The 27,126-nt window shown below is 52.9% G+C and overlaps 9 protein-coding genes across 9 annotated transcripts; 6 read left to right on the top strand and 3 right to left on the bottom strand.

Annotated features, from left to right (window-relative positions):
• Window positions 1-56: 56 nt before the first annotated feature.
• Window positions 57-1,743, bottom strand: BDZ83DRAFT_718408 (CFEM domain-containing protein; the record flags this gene model as incomplete). Its single annotated transcript, XM_060512070.1, has 7 exons — window positions 57-445; window positions 502-569; window positions 627-1,015; window positions 1,068-1,172; window positions 1,229-1,410; window positions 1,471-1,606; window positions 1,660-1,743. The coding sequence occupies 7 exons, from the start codon at window positions 1,741-1,743 to the stop codon at window positions 57-59; spliced, it is 1,353 nt and encodes a 450-aa protein (XP_060366717.1).
• Window positions 1,744-9,055: 7,312 nt separating this feature from the next.
• Window positions 9,056-10,131, top strand: BDZ83DRAFT_718407 (uncharacterized protein; the record flags this gene model as incomplete). Its single annotated transcript, XM_060512069.1, has 2 exons — window positions 9,056-9,121; window positions 9,277-10,131. The coding sequence occupies 2 exons, from the start codon at window positions 9,056-9,058 to the stop codon at window positions 10,129-10,131; spliced, it is 921 nt and encodes a 306-aa protein (XP_060366716.1).
• An 812-nt stretch (window positions 10,132-10,943) lies between these two features.
• BDZ83DRAFT_696357 (uncharacterized protein) lies at window positions 10,944-12,949 on the bottom strand. Its single transcript, XM_060511367.1, has 3 exons — window positions 12,499-12,949; window positions 11,906-12,440; window positions 10,944-11,844 (listed from the first exon to the last, which is right to left on the bottom strand). Exons 1-3 carry the CDS (start codon window positions 12,927-12,929, stop codon window positions 11,371-11,373), a joined length of 1,440 nt encoding a protein of 479 aa, XP_060366715.1. The 5' UTR covers window positions 12,930-12,949; the 3' UTR covers window positions 10,944-11,370.
• Window positions 12,950-13,950: 1,001 nt separating this feature from the next.
• Window positions 13,951-15,347, top strand: BDZ83DRAFT_256865 (uncharacterized protein). Its single transcript, XM_060501971.1, has 4 exons — window positions 13,951-14,011; window positions 14,067-14,721; window positions 14,805-15,149; window positions 15,226-15,347. The coding sequence occupies exons 2-3, from the start codon at window positions 14,167-14,169 to the stop codon at window positions 15,033-15,035; spliced, it is 786 nt and encodes a 261-aa protein (XP_060366714.1). The 5' UTR covers window positions 13,951-14,011; window positions 14,067-14,166; the 3' UTR covers window positions 15,036-15,149; window positions 15,226-15,347.
• BDZ83DRAFT_650343 (uncharacterized protein) lies at window positions 15,061-15,493 on the top strand (the record flags this gene model as incomplete). The annotated part of the gene is made up of 2 exons (XM_060510366.1): window positions 15,061-15,149; window positions 15,226-15,493. 2 exons carry the CDS (start codon window positions 15,061-15,063, stop codon window positions 15,491-15,493), a joined length of 357 nt encoding a protein of 118 aa, XP_060366713.1.
• Window positions 15,494-17,441: 1,948 nt separating this feature from the next.
• On the top strand, window positions 17,442-18,214 carry BDZ83DRAFT_256841 (uncharacterized protein). Its single transcript, XM_060501970.1, has one exon. The coding sequence runs from the start codon at window positions 17,533-17,535 to the stop codon at window positions 18,034-18,036; it is 504 nt and encodes a 167-aa protein (XP_060366712.1). The 5' UTR covers window positions 17,442-17,532; the 3' UTR covers window positions 18,037-18,214.
• A 2,117-nt stretch (window positions 18,215-20,331) lies between these two features.
• Window positions 20,332-21,239, top strand: BDZ83DRAFT_718405 (uncharacterized protein; the record flags this gene model as incomplete). The annotated part of the gene is made up of 3 exons (XM_060512068.1): window positions 20,332-20,472; window positions 20,561-20,906; window positions 20,977-21,239. The coding sequence occupies 3 exons, from the start codon at window positions 20,332-20,334 to the stop codon at window positions 21,237-21,239; spliced, it is 750 nt and encodes a 249-aa protein (XP_060366711.1).
• Window positions 21,240-21,247: 8 nt separating this feature from the next.
• Window positions 21,248-23,205, bottom strand: BDZ83DRAFT_615741 (uncharacterized protein). Its single transcript, XM_060507919.1, has one exon. It carries the CDS (start codon window positions 23,062-23,064, stop codon window positions 21,283-21,285), a length of 1,782 nt encoding a protein of 593 aa, XP_060366710.1. The 5' UTR covers window positions 23,065-23,205; the 3' UTR covers window positions 21,248-21,282.
• Window positions 23,206-26,196: 2,991 nt separating this feature from the next.
• On the top strand, window positions 26,197-26,908 carry BDZ83DRAFT_256819 (uncharacterized protein). Its single transcript, XM_060501969.1, has 3 exons — window positions 26,197-26,370; window positions 26,441-26,494; window positions 26,628-26,908. Exons 1-3 carry the CDS (start codon window positions 26,254-26,256, stop codon window positions 26,739-26,741), a joined length of 285 nt encoding a protein of 94 aa, XP_060366709.1. The 5' UTR covers window positions 26,197-26,253; the 3' UTR covers window positions 26,742-26,908.
• The last annotated feature ends 218 nt before the right edge of the window (window positions 26,909-27,126 follow it).

Here is a 27,126-nt window from a genome sequence, read left to right as displayed (position 1 = left end):
CCAGTCCCATTACCACTAACATTGTCGTTTACGAATACATGTAGCCAAATAGACGTTTACCAATCACTTAGTTTGCTTCCTTTCTGTGAGCCTCCGTTCGACGAGCGATCAATATCACTATGAGAAACCTGAAGCAAGCTATCGCTCGTAGTCAGTCGCCTCAGCGGGACTCGGTCGGGAATCAAGGTGGCGAGCGAATCCTTTTTCGTAGAGTTCGTTGTCGAACTCTCGGGGATGTCATCTGTGGCAATGGTTGCAATGTCCTGGGACACAATCTTGACGTTGCCGGAAGCTCTGGTGGAAGTTCTATTCGTGGAGATGTTGGTGACGTAGAGGAGCTCAGGGAAGAGTCGTCGGACGAGGGCTCGGGCTGCTGGCATGCATGCTACAATAGTTCCAACGCAAAGCTCAATATGAGACCAGAGGGCCAGGCCAAAGAAGTCGTCTAACCATACGTCAGCAAGAGGGACTTTTCGATGACAAAAGGTTACGTTGACTTACAGGTTGGGTTCCATGATTTGTTAAACTGTGCTACACTGCGCAGGCGAACACAGCTGACAATAGTGATGCTATTACATACAGATTAGTTAAAAGACAGAGTAGCACATGTGGGTGGCTGTACTCACAAAATACCAACGCCAAACATGGACATAATACCGGCTTTTTGCCTCTTCTGCAGGTTGAGCTTGTAGATCTGCGTGGCTGGCAAAACCAGCATCCAGAGATCGAGGGCGATGTTGATGGCCGCATGAGAGAGGGCCATGGCGGACAAGTCGATGCAATAACCGGGATGTCTGCCATCCCATCCAAACCAAAAATAGCTGAGAGGTTTGCATTGGTTCAAGTTGACAATGACAAATGTGACGCATACAACGACATTGAAGGCGTGCGTCGCCCACAAGATTCGGCGGAAAGTTTCGGTGAGTGCTCCGAAGATGCGTAGGTAGAGGAATAGTATCGACGCTTTGATGACGGCAAGGGTCACGGAGTAGACAATCTCAAAAGCGAAGAAGCCCTGAACTTACGGGTTAGTCATGTTCTAGATGTCGTTGAGCTCCCGAACTTACTCTGATAAAATTTGTAATCTGATCCACCGTGAGCGTCCAAATGTCTTTTCCGAATCCCTCTTGCCTTCCAAGATGTGTGGCGACCAAGAATGCAATCATCATTACCTTTAGATCCAAAGGTCAGATAAGGCCTCATCTCGGGACCGCTTCTCTAGACTTACGTATGCAAAGGTAATGGTTGTATCGTCCAACCCCCACGTTGCTAAACCTATCCATTTCGTCGCCAGCCGCATGGCGAAAAATAGTGTTACCATCCCGAAGAGGAATGACGGAACCCAGGCGATGGATACTTCCTCGTCGTGATATGCGAATCCGCAGTCTTGCCATGTTCGATTCTTCGTAACTATCAAGCTCTTGTTAGCGCCTCCCTATTCACACAACAGCCATCGAATGATATCCTTACTCAGGGCCTGCTGCACGCTACATTGAATCCGAACGCAATGAATCACAGCCATATTGTAGTTCATGTCTTCGCAGAGACATGTCGAATTACTGAACTGGCATGCTGTGTAGTCGAGCGGTTCGAATAGGCAGGGTAGCTAGGGTAACCTGTCAGCACCTTCGAGTGAGATTAAGTTCTCGAGTGACTTACTGCGCAGTCTGGCACATCATCGTAGAGGCCATACACTAATGGTAGGCTCGCCAAGAAAGATAGGAAAATGAGATATGGCTTCATCGCAACAATCAAGTGGTTTTCGCTGTGGTATCAAATTGTGTGGTGATCAAATCATGACGGAGGTGAAGGCGTCCAAGGTCTCGTGGGGGTGCGTTCCAATGAACACCAAAGTCAGGAAAACCAGCAGTGCGAGATTGGACAGAGGAAGAAACGAAAGAAAATTGTGCAACCATGAGAGGGGGAAATACCTGGGAAGGGTAACAAATATGGACGAGGGTGCGGCTCGGATCAGCCGCCGGGGAGGACGGGGCGTCGTCGTGCAAGCCACGGCGGAGATGGCAAAGTAGCCTTCCGGGTGCGGACAAGTCGGCCCAGACCACTGGGGCCGTAATCTGAAAGACTGCCTGACGCTGGGAGGGGAGGGGAGAGGGGGGTGGGCGGGTTCAAGTGTCATCACTCGCACGCTTCTACCGTATCCCACGTTTTCCGTCCAGCCTATGACTGCCTTTGGTGGAAAGGCCATGGGTTCCTGGGGTGACTTTACGGCTAGGCCCTGAACCGAGGTACAAAGTCTCAGATGCCCGCGGACAGATGTCCTGCAGATGGGTCTTCAATTCTCTGGCTGAGGTGCGGTCAACGCCCCAGAATCTGAATCGAGCAGACGATCGGAGCCGGGCAGAGGCCTGAAGTCTGCGTGGATTGGTTGGTCGTTCGCTTAGTTAAAGTTTGAGAGCCTTCACGAGGATGACTTCCGTCTTCTGGAAATCGACAGGCCAAGCAGACATGGCAAGACCGCCGAGGGGGGCTCGCCATTTGTCTACTGGTGTTGGCGGAACGAGAACTGTTTTAACCGAATGCGGCTCAAAAATGCCTTCAAGCCTCTTTTTCTCTCTCGCTCTCTCTCTTTTCCGACTACGCCCCATTCTGCGCCTCAGTAGATGCCGAAGGCACAGTCGAGCCTGACCATAGCTCAGAGACACGACTAGCTCCGGTTTAGGCTGTGGCGGCGTGTCGACTCCATGTCGGATCGGCCGCTAGGCCTCGAGCATCCCTTTCAAGAATGTGTTGGGGCCGAGCATTATCACGTTTCGGGGCATGGCTCTCGCTTGGCACCGCAACGCGAGCTTTTCGATTTTTTTGATGTGTAACTACACACTTTCCCTTTGCCAGCGAGTTGCCGATGATGCCAGCGAAGCCTCTTGGCGCAAGGAAAAGCCGGCGTCAAGAAACGAGAGGAATTGCCGTTGAACCAGAGTTCTGGGAAAACAGATTGCACTTAGAATGACGATAACTTCAAAGAGACACCCCATCACTGCATACCATAGCTCAAAAGGGCTGTGCAATCTTTTGGTTGTGCCCACCACCCGAGCTTGGAGATTCAAGTATTGTCAATCGGCCGTCTCGTAGGGCCAGGCAATTGCAGGAGGTGACGATGAACATGCGCATCATGGGTTCATGACCGAGACCATGTTCCTAACTTCGAAGGCCTCCTGATATCGGACTTCCGACCTTACCAAGTGTTTCCGGGACCCGATATGATGCCATGCGACCGGATATGGATGAATCTCATCAGAGGCACGAAAATCTTCAATGAAACCCTCCCAAGCGCGTCGTCTCTACACGGCTGCCGGGCACGCTTAAACGCACCCGGCTTCCGTCAGCTGTTGTCCCCCTCCTCGGTCTTGACCGAAAACGTGTATACCCGCTTGGCAGATTCCGAGGTGTGCCATTGATTCGGCAATGACAATGTAGCATTCCAGAGGGGGGTTGAGGTGGACAACAAGGAGACCGGTTTCGTGTAACCGAGCTTATTATCAACAGGCTTGAGAATTACCTCGAGGAGCATAAGTCATCCATCTTCACACCTGTCATGACAACGGTTTCCTCGTTTTCGGCACTTTTCCGTTGGCTCTTCATGGTCTGGACTTGACCTCTGTCTAATGAGTCTGGAACGTGGGACTGGACAATATCTAATCTGATCAACCGTCCTGCATTACGCATCCGTTGAACATGCAACGAGGCACGTACAAGATGCGGAATCTGGGATCCTGACCGATTACTGCTGTCAACTCCCTCTGAAAGTCATCCACATCGTTCGAGCATGTGTCCAGACTCCCGGGTCCCCAATTTCAGACTCGAAATAAGGCATCCGTGGACGGAACGATCACGTACAAATGGCAAGCAGGTCACAGTGTCGACATTTTCCATTGTTCACAGATTTTCAACTCATATTCTGACTTCATCCATCATATGAGCATGTGCTAGATCAACCATCTGCTGATCCTTCATCATCCTCTAGACTACCGGAACTTAGAGGGCAAATTTACTTCATCATATCATCGTGTTCACCTCAGACCTGGGCGCGGTCTACAAGCGAAGGGTCGAAGGCTAAAACGCCAACAGCCGAGCCTGGATGACACCACCCCACGTCCAGGGTCTATATATGTCCTGATCAGTAAACTTGACGGACTGTAAACTCGATCCGGAAACCCGTGTGGCGCTACTCCTTTGGCAGCAGCTAGTTCCTCTGTCCCTGGGCGTCTATCCTTTCCCGTGAAGAAGACTTCAACTCTAAGACCCGGGCCCTCCTCCGATCCACCAATGCCATCGATGCAGACCTCAATAAGGCTAGTCTTCCGGCTTTTATCCCTCTGCGCAAGGTTCCGTGGTCAATGACTGTATTCAGCCGAGTCCTTAGATAATTGACCCAACCCTCAAAGGATGTAGTATCGGGATCAAGGTTTACTTCTGGTGCCTGGTTGTCCGATACGATCGTGGAGAAGATACCCGCGCCTCTCCTAGCTTCCCCCATGTCGCCAACCTCGACAGATCTATGAAGTGGATCAAGCTGATAACAGAGAAGATCCTTTCATTTACCAATAGCTGAATCAGGGGTTCTAGCCCGATCTTTCTCCTACTTCCATTTGTGTCCAATGCGATTTGGGCCGTGGCTAGTTGCCGCCTTGATCGTATCAACTTGGTAAAGATCGTATCTTGCACTCCGCCTCTGCCTAAATCACTAAGTAAGTAGCTGAAGAATGGTGTTAGTGCGAGGAGTTCAATCAAGCTTTCAGCCAAGAATAGCCATATCATTTCTCCAAGGCCAGACTCGATCCGAAGGCCAACTTACTAGCACCATAATGACTTCCTTGATTCATCCAAGACAGGTATCTTGTCCAACACACTCCTGTTCCTGGACTTGCGGGGGTTCCGACCCTAGAACATATGTCGATTTCGAAAAATACCTCATGTGAAAGGGAAACAAGGGTTTGAAATAATCAGAGTTCGAGTTCTGACGGGAAACGACCCTACGTTAGGTATGTAAGATTATTATGATTCGGTGTATGTGTCAGCTGCAGATCCAAATACCTACTATTAGTCACATCGATGTTACTCATACCTCAAGATCTTAAATATCATATCTTGGGTAGACACGTATCTTAGATGAAGTAGCTCAACATTGACTTGAGTGCGTATGCTGCCAGCTAAGAATTCCATTTCATAACTTCATGAATGAATACCAAAGCTTGACTAGGGCTAAGTTTTGAGGAATGAGGTTATCTTCGCTTTGCGATCTCACTGAGATTTCGCTCATCTTGTCAAGTCAGGTCACTCTATGCCCGGCCATTCGAACCTCGTCAGACCGGCACTATATCAATTACTAGAGTTAGTTGTGTGTCGGTTGTAACACTCCATAATTTCATTGCATCTACTGATGCTACCTTCATTCATGCTGTAAACACATCCCTTCATGAGCAAGGGATCTGAATACAATATCACGCCTATATGTCTCTGATAGATACATAACGGGATACAAACTCCCACGTAACCGCGCTATCGTTCACTGCCAGCACTCCCGCATAGTGTTCATCGAAGCACGTTCCAGTAATGTTATCAAAGATATGTCTACTATTTCGGGCTGTGCCAGTATACATGAAAGAAGTATATACATCAAGTGGCCAGCCAATAGACCGGTGGGAAGCTCAATAATCATGTAGGAGTGGTTATGGATGGGCTGTGAAGGTAGGAAGGAATCGGCGAATCCCTTCTGGCGTCGAATCTTACCTTTAGGTAAGTGTCTCCAGAGGCGATGAAAGTTAGGAGGTAGGTAGATGGGAGATAGAAGCCAAGGCCTATACTACCTTCCTTGTTGACATTTTCTCGGGATATTCTAGCATACTAGAAGATCAAGTGTATAGTACAGCGGATATCTTGTGACAAAGCCCAAACTTGGGCGGGCCCCCCTTTTTCATCCCAACATACATCTCAAGCCACCTATAGCCTCATTCACCCGGATGGCAATCACACCGCCCATTCACACCCTATATCTACAACTTTTTTCTTCCAATGTGTACCAGCCCTGGGGGACGCCCCGGGAACGCTATAGCCGAGCGGTTAAATACAGAGCAGAAAATTCCCTAGGGGGGTGGGATTTTCATAGGGCCAGGGTTCAACCCCTTTGCCCGAACTTTTAGGAGAGATTTTCTAGACATGTTTGATTTTTTTAATGATGATGTCAAGTTGAAAATTGGTAGAACTTGGTGTCAATATGTTTTTCTTGTGATTTAATAGAGCTCAGTGATGTACGTCCATGGGAGGAGTGAGTAGGGTGCACTTGCGGTCACGTCAGTCTTTTCAAGTTGTACGGTAACAATACACAACTACCACAAGAATATGATGGGACACCTGCAGCACACTTCACTGTAGAAGGTAGAACAGGCTGTTAAAATGACTATCCTAACCTCTTGCTTCCACTCAAGGGGGATCTGTAGGACTCGCGTCTTTCTGTATGCTTCCACAGCTGAATCGCCATTCAATACCTTATACGATTGTTGAGCTTCAAGCTGACCAAGACGTATGCCTGCTGACGTGTATACCAGAAATTTCAAATCTTGGATGGGTTTGACCTCTGTTCGGGAAGGGGCCATGATTGATGTAGGAAGTGCAATATTATTTCCTACCTTATCTTGTCAAGGCAGTAGCTCTACGACGGTAGAACTGGACCATGAAACCTCACATATCCTCACATAAGGTACTCGATGTCGGCCAGAGCTCTTCTCCCAGGCCCGTTACGTGTCTTTCCACAGTGTCGTCTACGACCTTCGTGTTGGTGTACGTCTTCATTACGTGGGCTCGTGGGCCACCTCCGAATCATCGTTGGCACGGAATTACATATCTGTATGATGGCAACTTGCGCCCCAAATACACGTTGCTGCTGAGGGCGTGGAGAGCTTACGTGTAATCTTTTGTAGTCTTGACCAAAGTTTAAGTGCCATCCCGAACCGTAGCTCACTCTAGATGCCCCTAACTGCCGAGCCTTCGTGTCTCGGGTGGACGAAGACTGAGAGATCTGCAAGACCTCGTGTAACCCAGGCTCTCAGTCAACAAACGGTGGGATAAGACAGAGTTTTATTGCCCTCACTCACACTGTATCTTTTTTCCATTGAAAAGGCGTCTTTCCAAAACCTTCCAATTGTGTTTGACATGACTGCCGAGAATGTATAATTTGATGGATACTGTAATTGCTAGTAATTCATGCTCTTACGGGTGACATCACCATCGCATTGCCATATCAATGGCCGTTGCAAGGAACACTGGTTCTTGGCATCATACGATAATAAAGTTAAGAGCGGTAATGCATCAGACCTTCAGACTTCGAACGCAGGGTGGGTTTTCTTACTGCTTTGGTTCGAAATGGAAGGGTTACGACTTCAATTCTCTGGCTTCGTGTAAGGACTTATCTTATCTAGCAGATCGTTGGGGCTTACACAAGTTGACGCCATCTGTGGGACCTGCAATAGAAAATCAGGCTTCTTCTTTTCACAAGATTGTTGGTATTGGACGGTCTGCTGAGGTTAACAGCATCAAAGTCACGGCACCAAAACTCCAGTTACTGAATCTCACTAAGCTAGCGGTTGTAGATCCTTCATGCCATATCTATCTTGATGGAAGAGAACTGCTGGGGAGTGCTCTGGGGTGGAAAACAATCCCTCGAGATTGTCTCACTTTGGAGGATGATGTTTTGTTGTTGTAGCAAATTTGGGCCCATTTTTGCGTCTATCCCTTCCCAGCCTGCCGGTAAAGATACACTGCCTACGTACCCGAGAGTTGTCTGAGCGCCTCTTGGGGGCTATTGAGCTTGAGAATGTGGTCAGTGGATTGCTGATGTATCCGAGGATTGTTCTGAACGAGAAACAAGTCACTCTTTGTTAGACAGATGTATTCAAGGGATACTGCGCTGGGAAAGTACACCAGCCCTACTGAGCTGTGAGCAGGGGGGGCTGGATGGAAGGACCAAAAGAATGTATCTCCCGCATAAGTTTCCCATTTAACCCACGGAAATAGTTCACGGCCTGACGCCCTGGGGTGAACTTATGTCATTCTTTGCATCTTCAAAGTAGTTATCACTCACTTGTTCTCCGTAGAAGGTTGAGTTGACCAAACCCATCCATGGATGGAATGGTTCCACTCAAGGTGGCCAGCTCTATCCGTAGTGTACCACGGTACATAGAACGAGACCCTGAACTCCACACAACAAATCCTTGTAACTTGGCGCGCGTATGGAGCAATGGAGACGAGATAGGTGGGACCATGGGATGTCGTAAGAAGCGTGACTAGCATGCCCCCAGTGACATTCAAGAATTGCTAGGGCAAAAGGGAGGGTAGAAAAGTGAATTAGCTTCCCGCACTAGCAGGCATGGGCCAAGTCTTTTCGAATTATTCGTGAATCCAGAGCGCGCAAAAGCAACGTGACACAGCGGTTTTCGGTCTCAGAATGCCCGGGACATTCTCGAGTGTCTCTTGGATCCTTCCGTCATGGATTACTCCAATGAAACAATGTGGTGGCTGCTGCCCTTGATTCTGAGTGGTCGGAGGTTGCACCGAGAGACACAGCCCAGCCACGGGAGGGCAGAATAGCGAGAGCGAGCGTGAGAGTGAGAGTGAGATTCACTGTGAAGCTGAGAGTGAGAGTGAAAAGTGAGAAATGCCATGTTTGGAGCCATGGAGCTTGGGCCCCCACCAGACCCGCTATGGATACACGTGAAGCTCGTCTCATTTGCCAATCAGATTTTAGCGCCTGCGAAAAACTCAGACAAGTCGGCGCGGATTGGCTGGCTGGTCATATTAGTCATCGGCTGGCCAGAATGAGCGGGTTTGCTGGCCGACGCGGGTTGGTTCTTTTTTTTTTTTTTGTTCTTTTTTTCCCATGGTGTTTGTCACCACCTCCCACCCCCCCGACAGTCCAACCACCACGGAAAAAAAAATCACAGCAGGTTGTTTTTCCAAACCTGCCTCACCGCCCACCGAATGTTCGTCTCCGCGTCCATACCCTCCCGGGATCTTCGGATGGAACAGGCCAACAGTCAATACCATGTCTTCGGAGCAAGATTATCAAGATCTTTTCGGCCCTCAAGCCAAGAGGGCCAAACGTGGTCGAGTAAGTCAATGGGGTCGAACCTCTTTTCTGTGTGATTCCCATTCCCTTACCGGGGTCTGGGTGACATGCCAGAAAAAAAAAAAAAAACTTCTTTGGACTTCAGCTAAAATTTCATCTCTTCTCTCTCGACGACGAAAACTGACTTCTTACTCGAGCAACAGCTCCAGACCGACAAGTCCGCGAATGCCATTCGAATACGCGACAATCAACGACGATCACGCGCCCGCCACAAAGAGTTCGTCGACGAGTTGCAGCGCAAGGTCCAGGACTACGAGAAGCGGGGGACCCAGGCTTCTTTGCAGATGCAAAAGGCTGCTCGAGACGTCGCCTTTGAGAACTCACGACTCGCGACCGAGAATACTCGTCTGCGCGCCCTGCTCGTCAGCAAGGGCGTATCGAATGGAGAGGTGGACGCACACTTGCGATCGTTCGATGATGAAGGTAGCAAGGGCTCGCCCAGCGCGTCCAACATAACGACACTCGCTCCCATCCTCAGCACACCTATCCTACTCGAACCATCGCCGACCCAATTGCCTCCGCTGCAGGAACACTTTGGCAAGGCGAGCTTCTCGTCCGAGACGGAAAACGAGCACCTGGCATCCAAGAGGAAATTTGGAGATTCGCTGCTCCCGCCGGTGCTCACCCTTACTCCAACGCCCGATGTCCAACAATCCTCCCCTTTAGACAGGCTCGCCGTGCTCGCCGACGCTAGTCTCAATCGCTCCTCCCAGACTGGCTCGGCACCCAACACTGTCTCGGAACCATCCAGGAGCCCCCATCCCTATCATCGTCGGAGTGAGACACCTCCCCGTCCCTTGGAACCCCATCAGCAGCTCCCACCGGCTGCTTCGCCGCTGGAAATGTCTTGCAATGCTGCGGCACGCATCATTGCCGATATGCAAGGACACGGCGACGATCGGGCTACTCGACTGGCTTTGGGCTGCGGCGTCCAGGATGAAGAATGTTTTGTTAGAAACACGTCTGTCTTCCGAATGCTCGATCATCGATGAGAAGGCCAGACCGAATAATCTGCCAGCTCACGACAGGCCGCGGCCCCTGTGTGGTTGACTCATGACACCTTGGGTGCTATCTGTGCAACTCTACTCGGTTATTTTTGTCGTTGGTATGGATATTCCGCGCAACAACAAAGCGTGTGGCTATTCGAAGACGTAGCTCCAATGGTCTCTGCTGCGCCCTGATACCGCCAGTTCATATGCTTCAAAGCTGATGGAACCGGTCGAGTGCGACTGGCAAAAGCTTGTTCCTCAATCGGTGCTACCATCGATGGGCTTTACGGACCTGATACGTGCCCTCGCTTCTGCTTGGCACATAGACACGACCAACAACAGAGATCGAGGATAGACCACACAAGCTGAGGGCAGTCTCACGAGCCACACGGCAGACTGACTGACCGCGTTTGAGAAAGACACTCTCCGCGACTCTTGGGCAGACATGCCTCGCCCGAATTTGATACCCTCAGCTTTCCCTGCCTCTATGCGTCCAGATGCTCTTCAAGCAACACACCAATCGAATATCGAGTAGTTGTATCATTTACTGTGGAGAGTAGTCGGAGTCGAGAAGGCTCGCGTTTTGCTTCATCATGCAATCGCTCCGGAAGCGCTCAGGAAGCGGTCGACGATTTTACCGTTGCGTTTCGGTAGTGTACCTGTTCGAGTTATCAAAGACACCGCGCCGAATCAGCCTGTGGACTCATCACGTCCTGGGCCACCGAGCGACTGTGCCTAGCACGGCTCGAGCGAGTTCACAAATCTTGAATCATGTCAATGGAAAATGGTACATCCTAGAGCGACACCATTTGAGTAAATGTTACCTAGCTGTATATGTAATATTATAATGTAAAAGGCCACGAAGCCATGCCCTCATCCGAGCCTAAGCTAAGCCATGTATTTTGTATCCTTCCTACGCGTACCATGTATACGCATGTTCACCTTTTTCTTTCTCTTTTTCTGCCAGAACTTCTCTCCCAGCCTTTGACTTCCACGCTCCCCATCTTGCTCTATCTTTCTCCATGTTGTCGTGATACTATACATTGGCTACTTGTTAGTTTGCTTCTTCATCAGACTCTCTCAAATGAAGGAGGGAAGTTCTTTGCACTGCTAGATTCTACCTCATCAATCCGGCAAGGCTCTCAATTATATCATCGTGAAGATGCCATCCCTAGGCACTTTCTTCACGACACGCGCTCTTCCAGGACTATCCTAAAGTACCCTACTACACAAGCTCACTTCCTATTCGGCAGGCTTAATAGACTGCACAAACTGAAACACATCCGTCGGATCATAATCGGCCTTAATCCACTCCAACCTGTTCAGATTACTCCCCCAGTACAACCGCGTCGCTTCGCTCTCACTAATCTGGGAATCAGGATAGTTCGCATACATCCCCCACTGATCGCTGCTCAGCCTCTTGGTAATACTCTGCCTCAACCCCTGGAGCAGCGCAAAGCCGTCGGAAGGGTACGTCTGACTCGTCGTGACGGCGTCCTTGAGCTGGAAGAGAAGCATCTTGTCGCGGTGGACGTAGGCGGTATCGTTGGTCTTGGGCCGCGCCACGGCCGAGTTTGAGCCCCCATGGAAGTTCATGTGCATGTACCAGGACCGGGTTGGGGCGAGGCCGTTCTTTGCGATGGCGTCGACGAGGGATTGGAAGGTTGTTTTTGTGAGGGCGGGGGTTGTGAGGCTTGATGCGTAGGAGTTGTCGTGCTGTTGACCGCGTTAGTAGGTCTCCCCCTTTTGCAGCTTCGGTGTGCAAGGTGCTAGTTACCTCATTGTATGTTGCCGTCGTCACGTCGATATCCGTCACACCCGCATAGTGCTTAATAAAGTCGATCCATCCAAAAGTCTTGGAACTAGACACTTTGGCCCCAATCTTCGCAAGCAAAGGCTGCACCGCCGCGCGAAAGCCAGCATCATCGCCGACATACGCGCCGTTCAGATAACTCCCATCATTGTTGAACGTCGTTGACATCGTCAGCTCCGCTGGCATAGTCTTTGCGAATTCCTGCGTATCTAGAAGAACCTGTGGCAACTTCACCGTATCCCAGACCAAATCAATATCGAAATATGTCACCTTCTCAGGCGCGGCAAAGGTGTTGAACTCAAGCTCTGCCACGATTGCCATGGATGAGCCCGCGCCGCGGATGGACCAGAAGAGATTAGGGCGCTCCGTTGCTGAACAGCGCGTGATTGTGCCGTTGGCGAGGATGACTGTCGCGGCTTTGATCCAGTCTGTGGCAAGGCCGTAGGTATGAGAGACCATGCCGTGGCCTCCGTGGAGGGCGTGGCCGCTCACACCAACACTGTGACACGGGTCAGCTCAGCTTCCAAGACTCATTGATCATTCAGATTGACACTCACGCTGGACATGTCCCGTGCGATATCGCCCGCTTCCCCTGGTTATACAGCTCCGTGGCTACGTGTCCCAACCTTGCACCAGCCTGTACCTTGGCTGTCCCGTCGCTTGCGACAGTCACGCTGTACATGCGGTCCAGGTTTATCAAAAGATGACCATCTTCGCCGCCGTACCCGGTCGAGATGTAGCTGTGTCCGCCGCTCTTTGCGCTGACCCTGACACCGCTCTTGGAACCGCATGTGACCGCGGAGGCGATTTGTGCGTTCGTGGTCGGCACGGCGACGAGAAGTGGTTTGACAGGGACACGGAGGTTGTATGGCGTCGGGGTTGAGGATGCGATGGGTACGGAAGCGGTGCGGAGGCAGGCTGTGAGGTCATCGAGGGGTGCGCTGAGAGCCAGGGCCACTTGGACTAGGAGAGCTATGGCGAGATACATTTTGGCAAGTGGCTTTTTCCAATGTTTATTGACGTTGCTTCAGCCGGGGAAACTCATTCACTTATATTTCTCTTACGAAGACCTCTGCATCACGCCAGAGTCTTGGCAATCTGATCATGTTCTCACCTTCCCACACAACCTGCGCCGAGTATCCCTCCCAAGCCGGGATTTCGATCCCGTAGGTAGCCTGATTTGCCTCACTTTGCGATCGTCTTCGGGTGATTGCAGTCACTCGGCGAATACGTAAATCGATTCTTTCTTGTTCCTGGCCCTTCCCCAGTGTGGCTGCATAGCATTCTCGCCCCGTCACCCCATCCCCACGAGAACCTGCAGGCCGGGTACGCTGCATGTCAGCTCGTGTATGCGCGTCTCAGCCCATGAGATTTTGCTTATGTAAAAGCGTTTCCCGTTGTACAAGGACGCTTTGCAACACATGGTGATTGTCTGAAAACGTTATGAGACGCATGGCGACATTGACATGTTGTCTGTTGAGGATCTTTCTGAGGAGACTCATTGACAACTTAGCATAGATGTTACACGGGGGAACACTTGAGCTAACTACCAACGGAATCCAAATTTGACGAGGAGCAACCTTGACTCCCAAGGTTCGTAGACGACAACCTCCTCGCCGCTGTCGTAATCCTGTGCTTCACAGGAGAAGTCGATATCGGCTTCTTTTACTCCCAAAGTCTTCGATTCGTAAGCGGAAACATGTGCTTGAGCAGACTGCCATTGTTCCCGAATGCGTCCCATCTGCGAAAAGCCATCTTATCCATGCGTGAATTACGAAGTCCAAAATCAACTATATCGATGTTGTTTTGCTTGAATCTACATTGGTCTGCTCCAGACCGCGGCAGGCTGGATGGATCTACATTACATAGCCTCAGTTTAGGCCCCAATAGCCTCTTGAATGCAACCCAACAGCTACTAGGCTTCTCGCCAGGCTGACTGCGAGATGATAATTGACATGTAGATGAACATTTCACACATATTAACAGCCATTATCTGTCCTTCATTTGCACAACACTCAATCGTGGTTTACGATGAGTGTCGATCATTGAAATCCAGAATGAGTTTACCGAGTTCGCTGATTCCACATCCACAAGCTGCTTACATGCCGACTAAGTATGTTGGTAGAGCTCACGATAAAGAAGGTGGGAGCCACGCCGTACGCCAAGGAAGTCACAGCCAACTCTTACCGTCGCATAATCTTCACAATGCAATTCCGAGCTCTACCATGTCCTTGCCATCCCGCATTTTGATCTTCTTTAATCAACAGATTGTCACCCTAGATGTATCACTACAGCGCTTTAGGAATCAAAGAGACCGGATTGACCGTGAGCCTCCATCAGTTGAACATCGTTCACACCCCGTAGAGTTCGCACCTGGACTCACTGAGCACCGACGACCTCCTACTGGAACCTCCAATTACCCACCAAGGACGACCGAGTCATCAGGGAGTGCTCCTGTGACGTTGCCCCCTTCAGCAATCAAAACGCCTATTGGTTGCAAGAAAAGAGCCGGTGTCTTTAAGGTGAAGAGGACGGTCGTTCCGCCAAATCCAGTCGTCCAACGAAGGAACGAGATACGCGACGTGATAGAGCCGCTGTTCTCCGATGCCCCATTTGTCTTGATCTGCGAGGGAAAAGAACGAGATGCTGTCATCTCCACCATCAGACTCACAGATGCATTGGATCCCGTCGATGTCTGGGCCAAATTGTCTGGAGTCGCGCGGCAGTGCACTCGGCGGTGGAAACGATTGCTGGGCCCTGTGAGGCTTGAGCTGGTAAATGTAAGGGAATTCCTTATGGTTTCGGACATGGAACTTAGAATACGAATTACAATCCAGAGCGTAGCTGACTTTGAAAATCGAAGTTGATAATTATCGGCCGGCACGCCCAAAGACCGGGTGCATTCCGGGGACAGTTCCAGATCGTCAACATTGCTGAAAGAATCGAGGCGCTCCAAAAGTTGATCAGCAACTACAACTATGACATCACCGAACCATCGAATCCCGACGAGAGGCGACATGATTCACGAGGCATGGGGAGAAGACTCCAAATTTCCCAAACTCAGCAGTTGCGGCGTCCAAATTCATGTGGATAGGTTGAAAGAGCTTTCAAAGCTCAAAATGGCCTCAACCTGGAATATGCTCCTGGCCTATCCAGAGCTAGCCGTGGGCAACGATATGCTTTACGATAAATGGATATACTCCTCAAAGTGAGCAGGTCTCCCGTGTCTTTTCTGTCGAGTGACGATAGGCATCCTTTAAGGTACTTGCTGACAACGTTTCTAGAGACATCATACCACCTGTTGAAGCTGCCGTGATTCGTGCAGTGGCGGAAATTGAGTTTGTCGGCTTCCGAATCGTCGAATGGCCTTATGCCAGCTTTAGCACGCCATCTGTGATACTCTTGGTCGGGAGCACAGTGGTCTTTGGTCTCTTTGTTATCGTTTCCCAAGCCATATATCGAGACTGGGGAGTTGCTTATACGGCAGGCGCCTTCTATGTGGCTTTGGCTGGGGTTCTGACGACCTGGATTGCTTGGACATCGACTGCCTAGGTGATGCAATACCACCGCCTCAATTAGCAAACGGCTATCACAGTCATATTTCGTGAGGGTGAATACTGCTTTTTGGGCTCAAAAAGCTCCTAGGAACCCGGCCTACCTATTGTCGATGAGTTGTCAAGGAACGACAAATGCCTCCCTAAGCCTTGGACAATATAGAAAAAGCGAATATTTTGAGGGGAAATAAACTGGGGCTATGAAGGCCCAACGGCCAATGCGCGACCAAAATTTGCTTACCTAAGCCTCCATGTGGAGTCTGTGAAACCTTCCCCCAGGTTCCGGCACTTCCCTCCTCTTATCGCGTACCTCATTCTCATGATGAGCTTCGAGGACGACCATCGTACCGCCGACACTTACAGCCATGGCCAAGCCCAAGCCGGCCCGGAATCAGCTGGTCGGAAATCCCCGGCCTGCGTCCAAGCAGGCGGTGCAGGCCGCGAAGAACTACATCAACGACTCGCGCAATCCGGTCCTGCTCAATAGAGGACAAGCCGCCAAATACTACGTGGTCTACAACCTGCGAGGACCTGGGGCGCACGGCAGGAAATATGGCATCTTCACGGACTGGAACGATACCAAGAAACAGACTGAAGGCTGCCAGAACCAAAGTACGCGCAGGAGTTCGGCTGTGTAGTCCGTCACCTGTCAGCACCTCCCACCATGCTAACACGCGGTAATCAACCCAGACACGACCGCTTCGAGCTTCAACCTGGCTGTGAGTGAAGACTTTCATATTTGTGAACTAGGAGACTGACATACGTTAGATGGACCTTCTCATTTCTGGGCTTGCTCTCGAGATCGACGCTGGCTCTTTGATGAACTATTCCCCGGCACATCAAAGTAGGTCTACCGTACCCGCGCCTGCACCCGCGCCTGCACCCACGGCGGCGCCTTCTCCGGTCAAGCGGCCCCGAGAGATGGAGGATGAGCGCGACTCGGAGCCTTTGGTTGGCTTTTATTTTGACGTTCATCGTCCTAAAGCCGTCAAGCGCGAGGAAAGTCACCAATGGGGTTTACGCGAGTCACCTATCCTGGTGGAGGATGATTCCGATCAGCCGGCAATCAAAGAGGAGGATGATGATTCCCACCAGGCGGCAATCAAGAAGGAAGAGGGTGATTCTGACCAGGCGGCAATCAAAAGCGAGGAGGATGATTTCCGTGAGGCCGCGATCAAACGGGAGGGGGATTTTGACAACGAGGCAGGAGCAATGAGGGAATCGGAGGGGTTTTTACCTCTCAAGGGCTACTCAGATGAAACGAACGAGTACATCAAACGCGAGAATGATCGCCCTAAAGGCGAGAAAGACCCAGCAGTCGCAGAGGCGGCCCCAGAATTTCCCCTATGCCCTGAACAACAGCACGCCCTGGATCTGGCTATGCAAGGCCACAGCCTTTTCATCACGGGGTAGGTCCATCACTGTTGAAGGAGGAGGAAAACCAGACCATGACTGACTCTCTCAGATCCGGCGGCTGCGGCAAATCGGTCGTGGTGAAGGCCCTCAACCAGGCCTTCGAAGCCCAGAACAAGACCGTCTACCTCGTCGCGCCTACGGGCCAGGCCGCCACTAACATCAATGGCAGGACGACATTTTCCTACGCTGGATGGAACATCAGTGCCCCGGAGGAGACATTCAGGACTCTTATCAAAAACGCGCGCCACACTTCGGTGTTTGACCGCATCGAGAGCACCGACGTCCTCATCATCGACGAGATCAGCATGGTCGAGGGCGAATTCTTGAACCGGCTCTCTGACGTCCTCGGAATGCTCCGACGGGAGAGGTTCGCCAAGGGCTGCGAGATTATCTGCAGAAACCAGACCGCGGATTCGGTGAGGCGACCGTTCGGCGGCATTCAGGTCATCGCCGTCGGGGACTTCTGCCAGCTACCCCCCGTGCGACCGTTTCAGTACTGCACTGAGGAGGTAGAATACGACCCGGCTAGTCAAACTTCGACAGCGTGTGGAAAGTTGGCTTTCGACAAGCAACGCAATCTGCACTTTTGTCCTCGGGACAAAGAGCACCCTACATTTCGAGATGCTCAGAAATGGGCCTTCAACTCGCGGACTTGGGCAGATTGTAATTTTCAGTGAGTACCATGATCCGTTTGATGGTCGGATTGAGGACACAGACCTGACATCCTTGGCGAATAGATACATCCATCTAACCAAGATCCATCGGCAAAGCGATGAGAAGTTCATAACGATGCTCCAGAACATCCGCCTGGGTCACACAACCGACGCCGATCTCAACGTCCTGCTGCAGCATCGCGAAGTCAGGAATGGCATAGCTCTGTTCAGCCTCAGAGGCAAAGCCAGGGACTACAACAACCAGGAGCTTAACAAGCTTCGCAGCCACCCGGAACACTTTAGTGCCCTGGACCACCCAAAAGACCTCGGCGATAAGGACGAGAAGCATCGGTTCGACAAGCAGTTGACCCTCAAGGCTGGCATGCCGGTTGTGCTGCTAGCTAACGTGAGCTCTCCCCTTTCCCCTCCCGCCGCGCTATCGCACACCCTGCCCCAAGGTTACCTAGATTAACGCGCCAGTGAATGACTCGCAGCTCGACGTCGAGAACGGTTTCTGCAACGGCAGCCAGGGCAAGCTCGTCCGCTTCATACGGAAGTTGGACGAATGCAACAAGCCCAAGATGCCCGACAAGGGGAACTACAAAGGGGACACCTACGGCTTCCAGGTCGCATACGCGAGATACGAACAGATGAGCGACTACATTAATGGTCCATCGGGCGCCAGGGGTTGTGAGTTCTCCCGTGTCCCGGGTCAACCAAAGAGTTGTAGCCACGAACCGCTAACATTCGTTCCTCTTTCTCCGCTGCACAGTCCCTGAAGTTATATTCGCAAACGGCCAAAGTCGCGTCATCCTCCCCTACTGCAACATGCACAACATCGAAGCAGAGGTCATTCCCACCGAAAACGGGTACAAAAAGGTACTGAAGGCGTACTCGGCGCGCACGCAGATCCCCCTGGTGCCGGGTTGGGCCATGACCATCCACAAGAGCCAAAGCCTGTCGCTCGACCACGTCAGCGTCAATCTGCAGGACGTCTGGGACGGAAGGCAGACCTATGTGGCCCTGAGCCGGGCGCGATCTCTCGGCGGTCTCAAGGTCATTGGAAACAAGTCAAAGATGAGAAGTACGCTACCGCTGGACCCCGAGGTGAGCAGATTTATGATGGAGGTGGAGCGCCGGGCGGCGGCGGCTTCGACAGCAGCTCCGACAGCGGCAGCGGCCGCGGCAGACCAGGCGAATGACTAGCCACTCCTTTGAAAGGCACGGGTGGTGTGAGATGGGTTCTGAACATCGCTGGGGGATGAGAACGGAGGAAGTAAGATCACACCCCGGCTCTTTTCGAGCTGAGTCAGCCGTTGAAGGGATAGAGAGAGAGCGTATGAACCGCTTGACAGGTTCTTGGTCTTCTAGCTTTGGTAGCGATGCTTTTTATTGGCGTAAGGAGGCTTTGTCATATTCTGTAGGATACCAGCTAAAACAACCGAGGTGGGTGCCTCGACGGCAACGAGTACATTAGCGATGTAAGCGGGAGCTACCTCGGCGTTGTAGTCAATACTGTCGTGCCCTCAACCGATGTGAGGCTGATTGATGATGGACGCATCCCTTCGAACGGAGGAACACTTAAGAAGCCTGGGAAGCTCGTAGCAGCGGCTTACATGAGGTCAGTAAGCTGCTTACCTACCTATCCCTCGGTCTGGCTATACTACCTAGAAAGCCAGCTCGGGAGACAATCCTCACTTTCTCCCTATCTTGAGGAGACCCATAGTGGTCGCCATGGCTTGTTGTAATACATGTACGGGGACAGTAACGCTCTCATCAAGATAAGAGCCATGACCTCGGTCAGTTTAAGGGGAATGAGCCGGCGTACTTTCGTTTCTTTAGCGTCACATCATCTGCACAGGCAACCAACACAGACGCAACACTATCCCTACCGTTAGTAGGCAACGAGTCAATCTAGGCCACGAGCATCAATGAATCGACAATGCGCGACTCGCGAGTCTACGAAAAGCAACTGCAGCGGCGATGCGGGTGCCTCAAGTTTCCCGCCGGCGATAGTATAGCTAAGGTAGGTAGCCTTGCCTTGTTTGCTCTCAGACTGCCAGCCTGCTTGATCCCCCCCCTCTTCTTCACTGAGGTGACACGAAGGGGACGGGACGTGGACGAATGACATTCAAGAGATCATTGAGTAACACACCATAAGACCCATGCGCACGCAGCTCGTTTGTTCATACAAGACAAACGGTGAGACACAGTGTTGCTCCGATGGTGGCCCGGGTAGCCGGGCCTGCTCTCTGGTTCCGTCACTATCCGGGCTGATGCATACAGTCAGACAGCCTTGTTTTCTCATTCTTTAGAATGTTGTCTCCTTTGGAGTCTGTACTCAGGACAACTTACCTAGGGTTGGGCTTCAGGTGGTACAGAGAAGCGTCAGCCATTTTTGGCCGGATTAAATGGTCTTGTGGAGCACCTTTGGAGACTGAAGAGTTTCACAGGAAGATGAACAGAAAGCAAACTCCTGCGTCAGCAACATCCCGTCCTCGTACAGGCTAGAAAGAGTGCTCTCTATCAAACTGTCTGTAGATACACTACTACCTAACGACCTGGCGCGTTCATTCTAATGAGATTCTTTCGCACTGTCCGATCCGGCAAAGTAGCGGTGCGGCCTCTCTCCCGATCCCACCCCTTGAGAGCCCCAAGTCGCAGTCCATTTCGGCCTACTTTAATATCAAGGGTCCTCCTCGTGGCAGTTCAGACTCGGACCAGTTCGTTACGATTTGTTAGCACTATGACGACTCGGCCAGCTACGATGAACGATACTGACACTAAAACCGCGCCGGCTGACACTCCCACCACGGCCACCACGCCGGCCGCTCTGACAGAGCTCTTCGAAAAGGCCGAGGCCGGCTTCCCGCCGCGATTCCGCGAGCATGGATGGTACTTGACCGTTGTATGAAGACCTGTCCCTTCAGTCAACTCCATAACCTCACTAACCAGGGCTCGATCGGAAGACCAAGACTAACAGGCTACTCGTCTAGATTGCCTCGCTGATCGGTTCAGGACAACAGAAGCTCGCCGGGAACCTATACACGCACCTAGTCTCTCAGCCCCAGTACCAGACACCCGCCGAGCGGCAGGTCCTCGTCCGCCGCTTGCGCGAGGCTATGGTCAAGTGCATCATCATCAATGGCATCCCCGTCGTCATCGAGGCCGTCACGTCAGTCTCGGAGGTCGAGAAGCCCGAGGACACGGATCAGTCCTGCTCGTGCGAGGACTGGCAAATTGGGCCTGAGACCTCGAAGCGCGCCGCGGCCGTTCTCAAGGTGCTGTATAAGAGCGAGGTGGGCGCCCCCGTCGAGGTGCTGCATGCCCACAAGGATATTCGTGAGTTCATCCCTTGAAACCCATACCCATACTGTCTGGGTGTTGGAGTTTCTAACACTGCGCTCACTAGCATGGATATCGGTCAACGTGTCCTATGGCCTTTTCCTCTCGGACCATCGCATCCTCGATATACAGGAGACGGAGCTCGTCGTGACCCCTGCGATCATGACGCAGAATCTTCAAGACCCAACGTACTGGCATCTGAGGGCCTGCCTGCGCGTAGGCATGGAGCCGGAGGAGGTCGAGGCCATTCATAAGGTCATCGAGCTGATAGCAGCCTATGGGGGAAAGACTCTCGACGTAAAGCGCGTCAAGGACGTGACGGATGCGTGAAGGTAAATGCAATGAAATAATACCTTTCTATCAAGTTTCCATCTCAAAATTGAGAGTCCTCTTGCACCAATCTCTTTTTGAACTCTGCCAGCGTCCGGTGAAAGTGCTTGAACGACCACATGCCCCTATTCCATTCTAGCTCATAGACTGCCGCGGCCTCGACAAACTTGCGCTCTGCCCTAGTCATCAACTCATCTATACTTCGTCTCTCCTCTTGGCCACCCCCAAATAGGGCCGTCGCCTCATCGAGCTCGATCAAGATGAGCGACAGCTCTGCAAGGCTCCGGGCCGGTCGCGGCTTCTCCGACGCCGTCTTTTCCAGCAGCGCGATCATCCAGGCTTTCACTTCATCAAAGCGCCCCTGCGCCCGGAGAGCCTGCGCGTACACCTCGGCGAGCTCGTAGTCACTAAAGGTAAACTCCATCTTGCCGCGTTCGAGCATGATCATCCGTACCGCCAGCCCCTTCATCACTTGAGCCTCGGCCTCAGCCGGCCGCCCCTGCGCCAGGCGGGATCGAGCCATGAGCTGGTGCCACACGCGAAGCAGAAAGTGGTGCTGGCCGATGCCCCTCTCGAGCTCGCGCGCGCAGCCCTCAAGTACGGCCGCGGCTTCGTCCGGCAGCCCCCTGTCGATCTTAATAGCGCCGAGAACTAACTGCTTGCGCGCCAGCATGGCGCCCGAGTCGTCGAGCGAGTCATCCAAGTACTCATATATTTGCTCGGCGCGGTCGTAGTCACCCAAGCGGAAGAAGCAGGGCGCACAAGTCTGTGCCAGGGACGAGGCGTACATCTTGTCCAACCGCGAGCGCTGGTGAAATGTGGCGAGGTAGCGAGCACAGTGATCGCTGCACTCCCTTCGCCGCCCCATGCTCATGAGCCGAAAAGCGCGGCGCACCGCCAGCAATGCGTCGGGGATCTGCCAGTCTGCGTGCTCGCTGTGGGCGGCGACGAGGTCGTAAAAGCGGTCGGCGCGGTGCAGCGTGCCGTGATCGAGGGAGACGGGGACCCAGGCGTCAAGGGCGATCATGCAGGCGCCGACCTTGTGAAGCTCCGTGTCGCTGAGAAGCTGTGGTATGTCATAGAGATTGTCCAGGCAGATGAAAAGATAGGGGTACAACGTCTCACCCTCGGCGAAGCGCGACGCGTCGTACGCGTTGATAATGGCACGCATGGCGAGGAAGATGGCTGCACGGCCGCTCCTGATCCTGTCCGCACTCGACTGCCGTTCCATGAGCCAGTAGTGGACTAGCGGATGAGTTGACATAGTCTTTTGGTCCACGAGCGAGAAGGACGCGAGGGTGCCGATGGCCTCAACAACCTGTAGCCGTGGGACCATGAGCTCCGGGGGCGCCTGGCCGACCAGCCGATCGTAGTCAGCCGGCGTCTGGACGAAATCAACAAAGTCTCGCAGGAGGAGCCGTTGTTGGAGCTCCGGCCCGCGGACCTGGGCAAGTTCACACATGAGCTCGAAGGGGGCACCGTCCGAGTAGAAGAAGGCCGCCAGGTCGAGGAGGCGCGTGGCGACGGGGTTCCTGGCGGCCACTGCGTGAAAAGAGATCTCCCAGGTGGTGAAGACGGTCTGCTCGTACGACCAGACGGCGCGCGGTGGCTTGTGCCTAAGCAGCTGGTCGTGGCTCACGCGGTAGAGATCCATGTACTCGGCAAAGTCGATGGATTGCCCCGTAATGTAGGCGCCGGCCTGATCGAGGGCCAGCGGGAGGTATCCCAACTTATAAGCGACACGGCGCGCAGCTTCGTCTTGGTCGTCACCGTGACGGCCAGAGCAATTTTTAAGAAGGGTTACAGCCTCTGCTTCGTCCATCATGCCGACTTCGACCTGGCGACCTAGTCGGCGGGCCTCCTTGCGGCGGCTCGTGATGAGAATATGCCCCCACGGCACGCGGGGAAAGAACCGCGAGACGTCAAGATTGTCTAGATCGTCGACGTTGTCAAATACGAGGAGCCACCGAGACGAGTTCTGCTCTTCCTCGCGCGAGAGCCACTGTAAAAGCGCGAGCGCCATGGGTGGCATGAACTGCTTCCCGCGGTCTTCGTGAGACATGCTGATTTTGGGAACGAGCCCCAGCGTCTTCGCCAGCTGCGTGAACGACTTGATGACCTCCTGTTCGTCTACAGCAAAGACCCAGAGGACTATAGCGTAGCGGCTGGCGTTATAGGCATCGTAGGCGAACGCCGTGGCGATCTGGGTCTTGCCTACGCCCCCGAGGCCCGTCAGGACGAGGCGCTTATGTTGCGTGGCAGAGCGGCCATCCTCAAAGAAGAAGTTCTCCATCTCAGCTATAATCTTCTCACGGCCGGTGAAGTGGGGGTTAGAGCTGACAGGTACCTCAAAAGAAACGTTGGAGGGGGTCGCCGTCGCCGTTACCGGAGCGGGAACGGGAGGATGACCAGGTGATAGGGGAAGAGGCAAGGAGGAGGCTTTCGGGATTGCAGTCAGCTCTTCATTAAGCGACTTTTCCGGCACGTTTTGCGGTTCAGCTTCATATTGAAAAGTCTCGCACTTGGATGTCGCCTCTCTTGGGCACTTCAGCGCGTCAACCCAGACATGGTGCACTTGACGCTCCAGTGTCTGCGCGTCGGGTCTCTCTCGCGGGTCGACGCGCAAGATTCGCTTAACATGACCAGCCCAGCAATTAGACCAGATGGGCGACGCAGCCGTGGCACATTGTTCGCCGAGCCATTGCAGCACCTGAGGCCGCACCATGTGGCTCGATAACGACGTACTGGTGCTGTTGCTGTTGCTTGGCGAGTGAAAGTTGCCGTCCCGGATGTTGTTGAAGACTTGCCTCCGCGCCGAGAGGAAGCCTTCGACGTTCCGCGGCCCACCGAGTGCAAAGGCCAGGACTTCGGCGAAGATGCAGCCGAAGGACCAGATATCGGCGGACCGGCCGACACGCCCCACAAGTCCGGCCGTGCCCGTGCCCGTGTCTGTACCGCTGCTCCGGACGCTTTCCGCATGGTACGGGCCCCAGAACTCAGGCACCTCCGGGGCCTGGTACTGGCCTCGCCTACGCCGCGCGTTCGTGTTGAAGGTCATTTGGCTATAAAAGGAACTCTGATGGTCCTCCCCCGCGCGGCCCTCGCTTTCCTCGTCCTTGAGCACGGAGATGCCAAAGTCGCACAGCTTCCAGCGGCCCACGGCACCGTCACCGCCGAATATGATGATGTTGTTTGGCTTGAGGTCCATGTGTGCACACCGCACCCATCGTCCGCCGCTCTGCGATGACGCGGGAAAGCCTGAGTGAAGGAACAGTAGGGCGCCAGCGAGCTTGACGCACTGGTGCAGCAGTGCTCGGGCGAGCTCGGGGTTGCCCCAGCCGTGAGCGTGGGCGTGCGGGAACCGCTCACTGAAGTCGTACGACCTTGCTTCGTCACCATAGCCGTGCTGCCCGCCGTGTAGAAGCTGGCCCAAGTCCCCGAGCTCGGCACGGGGGAAGAAGATCAAGAGCCTCGAGGAGGAGAAGCCCCCGCTACTCCCATGTTTAACGACGGCGTTGCAGAGCGAGATGCTATGGTCGCCGGCCTTGCCCTGGTGAAGGAGACGCATGTTATTTGCCTCGGCGAGGCCGTCGTCGCGGTTGTGGAAGGACTTTACGGCGACGACGAGAGGTTGTCGTTGATGTTCCTTGTACGTTCGTGATGTCAGTGATAACGTGAGGATGTTTTGATGACCCTGATCTCCAGATATTGACATAGATGAAGGTTGTTCATATCACAATATGAAGCGTATGAAGCACATGGGAAGGGAAGTATGGATGAAGTTAAAGCACATACCGGCACCCAGGTTCGAGGGCTTGGATCTTCATCTACCACGTATTCAGGTGCCAGCTTGAAGAACTTTGCCAAGAATGGCATGTTAGCATGTATCGAATGCCATGAAAAAACCGGCGAGGCCCGTGAAAAAGGTGCTTACCTTTACATCGCCGTATCCGCCATGCTCCTGTCCTGGGTCGCATTCCATGAACGGAATTCGCGTCAGCGAGTTCGGAATGACTTGTATTGCCGGCGCTGCTTGCGGGTTCAGAACGATCGTGGCCGGTGTAAATAGGTACTGCTCTTCCAACCTAGCTGTCTTGCCTCGCGATAGGCTCAGCTCTACGAGATCTGCTTCACTATACGGCATCTCCGTGTCTCGGTACCGCGGTGTTATGTCATCACCATCTTTGAAGAGTAGGCTGGAGACGTGCGCGTAAAGCAGGGGCGGAACCTCAATGTAGACCAGGAAGGTGACGAACAAGAGTGAATGTCTCCAGACTGAATTCAGCTGTTGCGGTCTCAGGTTGAACAGAACATCTCCCAATTTACCCTGGTGCTCCCAGAGCTTGCGAACTCTGGAGGCGAGGAAGAAGGGGCGGTGGAAGGGCGAGTCTAGGTCGGGCTTCGGGCGGATCTGGAGCGCAGGTAGCCCGTCGCACATCCGGAGGAGCTGCCGTTCCCTCCGCGCGCTTTTCCGTAATGCATCTGTGTTGTTTTCCATTTGCCCTCGTTTTTCAAGACGCAGCGTTGTCTGAACCAGGTCGTGAGATTGGGACACTCTTAAAGGAGATATAGAAGCACCCAAGCACCCAACTATGGCCGAGGAACGCCTCTGCACATTGCTGACTGCCTACTGAGCTGATCTGGCTCGCCACCTATGTTCTTCTCTCTTTTCCAGGCAACCTGAGGGAGGGATCGAACAGCCCATCAGCTTCCAGCCTTCCGGCCTCCACGTTAGTCCACCACCTATGCAATGTCATTGACTCGCGGCGCTGTCTCTTGTATCTACTGACCTCTCGATTCTCCAGCCAGCCTCTCAAAGGTAGTACAGCATCCCTCCACCATTACAAAAGGCCAATGTTGTAAGTGAGCCTCTCCTTCGCAATTCATGGTATCCACGACGAGGCTCCTCTTTTATTCTCTGCTCCGTCCCATCCCATCAATTTTCTTCTTCTATCTCCCATCGCATGGATCACGGCAACAGTGTCGGTGAAGTGAATCCGTGCCACGCTCGACCATGGAGCTAGTGCGCAACGTCCTACCTCAGAGACTATCACGATACGTCACTCTCGGCTCCGAGCTGCTGGCCCTGCTCCAGGAGAGATATGGGGATCATATTGACTTTTGCATCGCAGTCCGTCTTCCTCTTCCTCATCTCGCTCACCTCTTCTAGGGAGAAAACAGTAATCCAACTGTCCGTACAGCACGAGAACGACCGCTGGTACTTTGACTGCCCAGAGCAACTTGAAGAGGTAAGGATACCTTGCGCTGCCGCCTCCTATCTTAGAAGGTATGCTGGCTGACGTGTGTTGATACTGGACAGAACGAGCTAAGGCATGCATCGCCGCAACGGCAGAGGCCGATACTGAGCCGATACTAACAGTTGTAAACAGGGAGATTGTCACACAGATTGCTGACCGGCGCGATGCTGCTCGGGAGGCTGCAAGGAGAGAACGGAGGCGGAGAGAGCGGCGGAAAGGAGGCGGCACATCGAGCCGAAGATAAGCGCTTGTCGGGCGTTGTGTATCCATTGTGGCAGCCATCTCTGCAGCCTCGTGGAGTGGGCGAATTGAAATGGAAAGCGAAATGAAGAGGGTGTGGACAAGACTGGTCAGGCGGCGGTGAATGCAACCCAAGCATATTTCCTCCCTCCTTCGGATAAAGGGGGCACGGCGGCTTGTTGTCTCTCTGTGTTACTATGTGTGCTACCACACTTCGGAGGCTGAATCTGTCACACAAGAGGCTCAGCGGCTTTCTACTCTCCTTTTCCCGTCTCGTTCCGTCCGTCTCCCAACGAAATCCTCCTATTTGTGTTTTACTGTTTCCCGATGAAAGTTGTCTGAACTTGAACTGTTGGGACCGTCGAGCCTGATCGCATTTTTCTTCCTCT

This window comes from Colletotrichum acutatum (genome assembly GCF_030867785.1).
Source record: "Colletotrichum acutatum strain CBS 112980 chromosome Unknown BDZ83scaffold_31, whole genome shotgun sequence".
Classification (NCBI taxonomy): Eukaryota; Fungi; Ascomycota; class Sordariomycetes; order Glomerellales; family Glomerellaceae; genus Colletotrichum; species Colletotrichum acutatum.
The sequence above is the reverse complement of the archived record's forward strand: the minus strand, read 5'-3'. Positions and strand labels throughout refer to the sequence as shown.

Excerpts from the sequence above, each read along its gene's own strand:
- BDZ83DRAFT_256819 (XM_060501969.1), top strand. The coding sequence starts at position 26,254 with ATGGAGCTAGTGCGCAACGTCCTACCTCAGAGACTATCACGATACGTC. Across the intron at positions 26,371-26,440 it reads ATATTGACTTTTGCATCGCA|CACGAGAACGACCGCTGGTA; the intron begins GTCCGTCTTCCT and ends CTGTCCGTACAG. Across the intron at positions 26,495-26,627 it reads AGCAACTTGAAGAGGTAAGG|AGGGAGATTGTCACACAGAT; the intron begins ATACCTTGCGCT and ends ACAGTTGTAAAC.
- BDZ83DRAFT_615741 (XM_060507919.1), bottom strand. The coding sequence starts at position 23,064 with ATGATGGACGAAGCAGAGGCTGTAACCCTTCTTAAAAATTGCTCTGGC.
- BDZ83DRAFT_256841 (XM_060501970.1), top strand. The coding sequence starts at position 17,533 with ATGCTCAGAAATGGGCCTTCAACTCGCGGACTTGGGCAGATTGTAATT.
- BDZ83DRAFT_696357 (XM_060511367.1), bottom strand. The coding sequence starts at position 12,929 with ATGTATCTCGCCATAGCTCTCCTAGTCCAAGTGGCCCTGGCTCTCAGC. Across the intron at positions 12,441-12,498 it reads TCGCACGGGACATGTCCAGC|TGTTGGTGTGAGCGGCCACG; the intron begins GTGAGTGTCAAT and ends CCCGTGTCACAG. Across the intron at positions 11,845-11,905 it reads CGACGGCAACATACAATGAG|CACGACAACTCCTACGCATC; the intron begins GTAACTAGCACC and ends CGCGGTCAACAG.
- BDZ83DRAFT_256865 (XM_060501971.1), top strand. The coding sequence starts at position 14,167 with ATGTCCTTGCCATCCCGCATTTTGATCTTCTTTAATCAACAGATTGTC. Across the intron at positions 14,722-14,804 it reads TGAGGCTTGAGCTGGTAAAT|TTGATAATTATCGGCCGGCA; the intron begins GTAAGGGAATTC and ends TGAAAATCGAAG.